The sequence below is a fragment of the Cydia strobilella genome, chromosome 20 (genome assembly GCF_947568885.1).
Source record: "Cydia strobilella chromosome 20, ilCydStro3.1, whole genome shotgun sequence".
Taxonomy (NCBI): Eukaryota; Metazoa; Arthropoda; class Insecta; order Lepidoptera; family Tortricidae; genus Cydia; species Cydia strobilella.
The window spans coordinates 9053172-9060394 of NC_086060.1; the positions used below are offsets into that span (position 1 = coordinate 9053172).

Below are 7223 nucleotides of genomic sequence, written 5' to 3' on the forward strand. Positions count from 1 at the left end.
TCTTGGCTCCGTACTCAGCAACGACGGAAAGATTGACAGCGATGTAGTCCATAGAACTCAGACAGGCTGGATGAAATGGCGAGAACTCACAGGCGTCCTATGCGATAGAAAAATACCTCTGAAGGTGAAGGGTCATGTATACAAGACAGCAGTAAGACCAGCGATGCTGTATGGATCCGAGTGCTGGGCTACAAATAAACCCCACCTGAACAAGCTCCACACCACTGAGATGCGCATGTTACGCTGGTCAGCGGGTGTCACCATGATGGACAAAATAAGAAACGTGTATATCCGGGGTAGTCTCAAAGTAGCGCCAATAACAGAAAAGCTGACGGAAAAACGTCTGAGGTGGTACGGTCATGTACAGAGGCGTCCAGTAGACTACATGGTTAAGGTAGCGCTCGATATTCCAACGACGAAGCGAGGAAGTGGAAGACCACCTACCACCTGGCTGACGACGGTTCAGCGAGACCTGAAAGAGCTTAATATAGACGCCGACATTGCACTCAATCGTGCAGAATGGAGGAAAAGAACAGGGAAGGCCGACCCCAAGTAAATGGGAACAAGGCCTAGCAGGATGATGATGAACAAAAAGCTCCCTTCCGTCACATTTTTGAGGACAAAAAACAAGACAACCGCGCGATTACGCAAACTTTTCATACAAACGTGTAGTCCTCATTTTCCTCTCTGGATATTAACATTATTGAAAAGATTTTGAGAATTTGGTGCATGCCCCTCCGTTTTTTTTCGAGATTTTAATTAGTATTATAAGGTGGCATTTAAATATTTGTATGGAAGTCTTATAAGTAATAATAAAGAAACCGGACAAGTGCGAGTCGGACTCGCACACCGAGGGTCCCGTACTTTTTAGTATTTATTGTTATAGCGGCAACAGAAATATATAATCTGTGAAAATTATAATTGTCATAGCTATCACGGTTCATGAGGCCTGCTGACAGACAGACGAACAGACAGACAGACAGACAGAAAATGACTGACAGACGGACAGTGGACCCGTTTTTACCCTTTGGGTACGGAACCGTAAAAATCGTAGCGCTGCTGGCTGAATCTACTGCACCTTAAAATACAACCAACCTTTTCTCAAATAACGATACATTTTAAAACTTGGCTTTTCGATTACGGAATATTTCTGAAACATAAAAAAAAAATCTTGACGGTAGTTCTGTATAATTATAAATTAAAATAATATGAAGAATTAAGAGAGTGCGACTTGCAATCCGGAGGTCGCGGGTTCAAAGCTCGGGTCGTACCTAACCTACCAATGAGTTTTTCGGAACTACGTATCATGTCATATTTACCATCCGCTTTTCGGTGAAGGAAAAAATCGCAGGGAAACCGGACTAAACGCCCTTCCCCTCTGGGTTAGAAGGTCAGATGGCAGTTGCTTATTAAAAATCAGAAGTAAGTACAGTTAGCAATAAAAGTGTGTGTCACAAAAATAAATTTTTGACAATTACTTGTTTTCTGAACGAGGTTTGAATTTTTTGAACTCACGACTACGTTTTTTGCCAATTTAAGGGTTAAGCGAAAGCGGCGTTGCTGACCTGTGGCTAAATCAGGGCTCGGAACCGGTATTGAAGTACCTGTTAATATCGTTCCAAAACCGTTATATTATATCGTTAACTAAAAACTTAATCAAGAACGAAATGAGAACGTATTTGGCATAAACCGTTATCTCAACAGAACAGTTCAACCGGTAACCGCAAACAGAAACGAAATCCTTTTCGTTCCCGGGTGAATGAACGAAACCGATTTGAAAAATAAAACGATTTCCGAGCCCTGGGTCGAATCGAAGTGATGGTGTGTGAGTACCTTAATACGTGAGTCACGTGAGTGGGACGAGGTCAGTAGGTTCATAGAATATACCTGGTTGTAGTACTCCTCCGACTGAAAACGAATGTTAATGTAAAGCTATCATACCAATAATGACACGTTTAAAAATATTTCAGAGAAAATTTGGAGTATTTTCATATTTCACTGCTAGCTGTAAATTTTCTTACGCTTTGCACGTTTAAAAATGAATTAATTTTAGATATGTTATAATCTACCCCTCTATCGTCCGAATATCAAAGAGCGATAGAGGCAGATAAAAATTTTCGATTTCTCAATGTTGGCGGAAGGATTTCTGAGTAACGTAACCAAGGGGGCCTACCGCGAAAATCGAGTCGAATCGAAGAATCGCGGATATCATTGTTATTGAATTGTTATTATTAGTTATTTTTAACAAAATAAAGCAATCGAAGTGGGTACGATCAAAAATAAAATTATGCATTTTTAGAAGCAAAATTCATGTTAAAAACTTTTGTGCAGAAATAGTTACAAACTTTTAATGGTGCTTGTTAGACCTATGTTCGTGATTTTTCTATCGGACGAAAGTTGTTCAATCAGGTTTCGAATTTGAATCGATGAAGTTACTATAGAAAGTCCTCGATCAAGGTTCATTCATTTTTTTTGGTGAACGTATTACGACCTCAAACAAAAAACGCTAAGATTTTTCAAAATTGCTGGCTGAACCCACTGTTAAAGAAGTATATCTATGTATATTTAGATCAGTACGGTTTCACTCAGTATTCTTTTTAATCGCTTTTGGCGACGTGTTTCGGATTCCCAAAAGCGATTAAAAATAATAGTGAGTGAAACCGTACTGATCTAAATATTTTGAAATATGTCTCACGATAGTTTAATTTCGAATATATGTATGTTTAGGAATCTCACCTGTAATAAATAGTTAGACGCTGAAAGAACGCCACCTAAATCTGTGAACAGAAATTCTCCTTTTAAATAGTCTAAATTAGTACCATGAATACACTTAACTCATACAAAATACTGATCCATGTCATAACGGAATAACATAAGTATTTAATCACACACCCGCAACATCAAACTACTCATTCTAGTTCGCAGTCTAATACTCGAGGCCAATTCGGATTAAGCAATTTTTTACGGTTTTAATCTTGTTTTGATTCGACCTAAACGATGGCCAATACAACAGGCGCCTTACCAGCTGTGCGAGGTAGGCCAAAATCCAGAGAGGAAAATGTTGAGAATGTTTTTATGGAAATTTTACCACTAATATTTCCTCTTAAATGAGAGATCGTAAAATATGATCGTTCAAATATCTTTATTGCCAATATATTACATTTACATGGAATATAGACCCCGTAAGAGCACAGCAATTTAGTCTTAATCAATCAATCAATCAATCAATCGATATATTTTATTTTCAGACCATGTCCATCGTGTTAGTGTACATTCCCTTAAGTCTATGTTAGTTAAACCTATACGAACTTATAATAACTTATAAACTAAATAATACGCGATCTAACTTCAAGCGCAAAGTCAGCTTGCTCCTATAATTTTAATTACCTATATTGTAGCTTCATTTCTTGTGTACTATTTATTTGTAAAAGAATTGTGTAAAAGAGTTTTTAAGAGCAAGTTTGGCCTGGCCAGCCACATAAGAGCTCATGAGAGGGAAAAACCTTGATTGTTGAGGTCACCGTCATCGAAATCGTCATTTATTTACTGTAATTTGGGCCGAACTCGATAAACATAATTATTTTTGTGTTTATGTAGGTTTAGCTGCTTAAGTGTTTTACGAGTAATTATCGTTATTGTTAAGTTTTAGTATAAGTAGGGATATCTGTTTAAGTTCCGATTACAACGCTGTCTTAAAATTAATGCCTGAACTCCTAGTGGGAGTTGTGTTAGGATGCATGCTAAATTTATCATTTTGTAATCTTATCTGGGTATTGTCACTGGCCTGTGTCTGTTTTTTTCCCCAATAAAGAAAATTAAATAAAACTAAGCCTTAGCCTTAAGCATTAGGTATTAACCTTACTCAAAAACTACACTGCACAGACATTTAAATAAAACTATTCATTAAAAAATAATAAATAATAGTATTATGCAGTAAAATCGTAAAAAAAATGTGATCGCTTTTACACTGGAACAGTCTACATGTGGCAGCAACAGATGTTGAGAAATGGTGCATCTAGATTGCCTAGATTTTATTTTATTTTGTTATTGTGTTTTATTTTATAATTTATGTGTGTGTTTTGTGAATTGTAATTGTATGTCACTAATCTTAATATGTATGTATGTATGTAAACACTTTATTGTACATAAGACAGATTACAAACACAATAAAAGAACATAAATATATACAATGTACAAAGGCGGACTTATCCCTATAAGGGATCTCTTCCAGTCAACCTTTGAGCAATTGAGAATGAAACAATAAACAGATCAAGATAGACAAACGAACACTATGAACAGAAAGTAAATTATGGTTCAATTATTACAAACGTAAATAATTAAAACCTGTAATCTAGAATATAAAATAAACATATATATACAATACATATCCATATAAACACAAATATATACCCATAAATACATATATATACATATATATATATATATATATTATCACAACTAAATAAATAATCTTAGTACTCAACTAAGTACAACACAAGTCATCAGAAAGCCACAACTTATGTAATTTTCCCTTGAGTGATGCTACCGACTGGGACTGTCTAAGGGATAATGGCAACTTGTTCCACAACTGTACAGCGCGCACTGTGAAAGACTTCGCATATGACCGGGTCTTGTTACACGGCACAGCGAGAGTCAGGTTTGCACTCGATCTCAAGCGATAAATAATTGAATTGAATTGAATAAGCGGGTTCTACAGTATAGTTAGATTAAACTAACCGTGATGACATAACAATGGATCCCGTTTCGCGGCGGGACCTTTATATCTATTTTCATTCCGGTTATTTTCCATTACCATGTCCCAATTTTTCCGCATCGGCTAAAATAATAATGTTAAAATTAGCAAAGATTACTAGTTTTTATACTTAATTATTTATAGGTCTAGGTTACTTATAGGTCTAGGTAAGTATAAGTTGTAAATTGAGCATAATACAAAAGTGATTATGGTATCAGCTCATACTTTATAGTGAAATTGTTTTCACTGACGCCGAGCTCATGGAGATCTACTTCCGCTCTATCCGCCCACCTTATGCCCTCTGTGCGCTTAATTTGTTTTGTGCTGTTGTTATATAATTTCAAACACAATCTTGTATTGGTAATGGAATAAATAAATATGAAATATGAATAAGTAATTGGTGAGATCAAAGCACATCGTTTCCGCTGGTTTGGCCACTTCGAAAGGATGGAAGAAAATCGTGCGGTAAGGAGAGCACATTTGGGGCGACCGACTGGACGTCATCCTAAAGGGTCACCCATTACCAGTCCGCCGGACGATATCGGCCTGTCAGTTGTTCGGTACTGTTAAATTTTTGTTCTAACTGACAGGCCGTTATCGTCCGGCGGACTGGTAATGGGTGGGCCCCTTAAGTATCGGTGGGCAGATAGCTTAGTACCTACTAAATTAACTATTCCATTTACTTTTCTCTCAAACAGCGGGCTCCACCAATCTGAAGTGATAGTGCTGACATCGGCGACCGCCTTTGTTATGGTTGACGTCGATCTATTGCCTTTTACAGTCTCATTTCTGTTCCTCTTTGGTTTCGCAGTCTCATCTGTGTATTCTAGTATTACTTCATCACTGTCTGGCCAAATAAGTCTTTCCGTGACTTCCTCTGCAACGATAATTGATGGCACAATAAGTATATTGAATTTTATAACCAATCGTTTCTCACTTCGTTTTTTTAGCATTAGAAAAACGGGTAAACAATCTTGACGTGTCTTTTTATTGAAAAACACGTTTGAAAAATAAGTCTTAGTTAATAGTTTACTTCTTATTCTGCTCAGAATCGTCATTCTTATCAAAACCTGGCGAAAAAAATATCGAAAACAAAATAAAAATCGGCCCAAGTTGTAGGCAGACCTATAATATTATATTTACTTATAACTTTGCCCTTGAACGGTTTGATTGGGGTACGGTACTTCGGGGCGCATTCAGAGGTCCCATAACTCTGCACAGCAGTATCTGTAATAAAAGAATATCAAAAATAACAGCCATGTCTCTAGAGGTGCATCAGCATGCATGAGATAACTGGAAGTTTGTACGGATTCGTACGCGAATTAAAATGATTTTTATTTAAACTGATTACTATTTTACCATTTGTGGGCCAAGATAACCACGGAGTGGGTGCCCCATGTGTCAAACTGGGGATCTGGCATACCTCGTCGGCGATGGCGGGATAACTTGGACTCCTTTTTGAGAGACTGGCCAGATGTAACTCTAAACCGGGAGAAGTAAAAGAAGAGGGGAGAGGCTTTTGCCCAGCAGTAGCTCACACAATCAGCTCGCAATAATAAGAATAATAAGCCCGCATGACAGCTTGTGGGCCTTGTGGTAACAAACCCACAGACCCGAGTGCTCCCAAGTCGGTCCCCTTCGGTCTCCGACTCCGGCGTGTCTTCATCAGTCAAAGTGGGTGGACCCGAAGGGGACCCGCAGGACTCTCAGCTCTGGCTTGCCTTCATTGGCCGTCCAGAGAAGTCTTTAGAGAGGGTGGAAGTGGAAAAAGCATAAGACGCGAGTTGGCACAGTGGTTGTTAACAGTCACTGGGTAGAAAGCGGCGCACACCGGCACCCTTGAGCCGCTCACACCGGTGTTTCCCCTGGTCGTCTTTACGACAGCAAAATTAATTTTAGAACTCTTTTCATTTTTGTTACTATAGCCCCAACGCCTACTAAGACCGGTTCACGGGTCTCAAACGGGACTGTGTACCCGTGAATGGGTTCCAGCAGGAATTTTACATGAAATAAAATGTGTCGTAAAGGGCCTCTGCGATGTTGGCTTCGGCCCCATGCACGCCTCCAAAGGTCCGGGACCATCGGGTCCCGAGATATGGAAAGACATACAAATAATAACTTACGGTACGTGGGCATGCTTGGCGATGCATCCGATTGCGTCTTGATATGTTTCACTACTACTGTACAACCCCTTTGCGTCTGGCACCCTTCGCTCGGGGCTTCGCAATTACACCAACGTTCTGGAAATATAATTATTATGCTGCCAACCTTACGTAAGCGAACAACTCGCGAACGCGTAGCGGCGCGGCGCGGCGCGGCAGGCCCACGGCGTTCGCGTTCGCAACGAGATCGCCCACGTAGGACACTTCTATACTCGTAGGTATCAAATAATTGATTCACCCCACGCCGCATCGCTTCGCTTCGCGTTCGCGTTTGCGTCTTGTTCGCCTACGTAGTACGCTGGGTAACT

General features: G+C 39.3%; 1 protein-coding gene across 1 annotated transcript; it reads right to left on the reverse strand.

Moving 5' to 3' along the window:
• Nucleotides 1-4732: 4732 nt before the first annotated feature.
• LOC134750757 (uncharacterized) lies at nt 4733-6967 on the reverse strand. The gene is made up of 4 exons (XM_063685998.1): nt 6877-6967; nt 5897-5980; nt 5437-5630; nt 4733-4837 (listed from the first exon to the last, which is right to left on the reverse strand). Exons 1-4 carry the CDS (start codon nt 6887-6889, stop codon nt 4733-4735), a joined length of 396 nt encoding a protein of 131 aa, XP_063542068.1. The 5' UTR covers nt 6890-6967.
• Between the last annotated feature and the right edge of the window lie 256 nt (nt 6968-7223).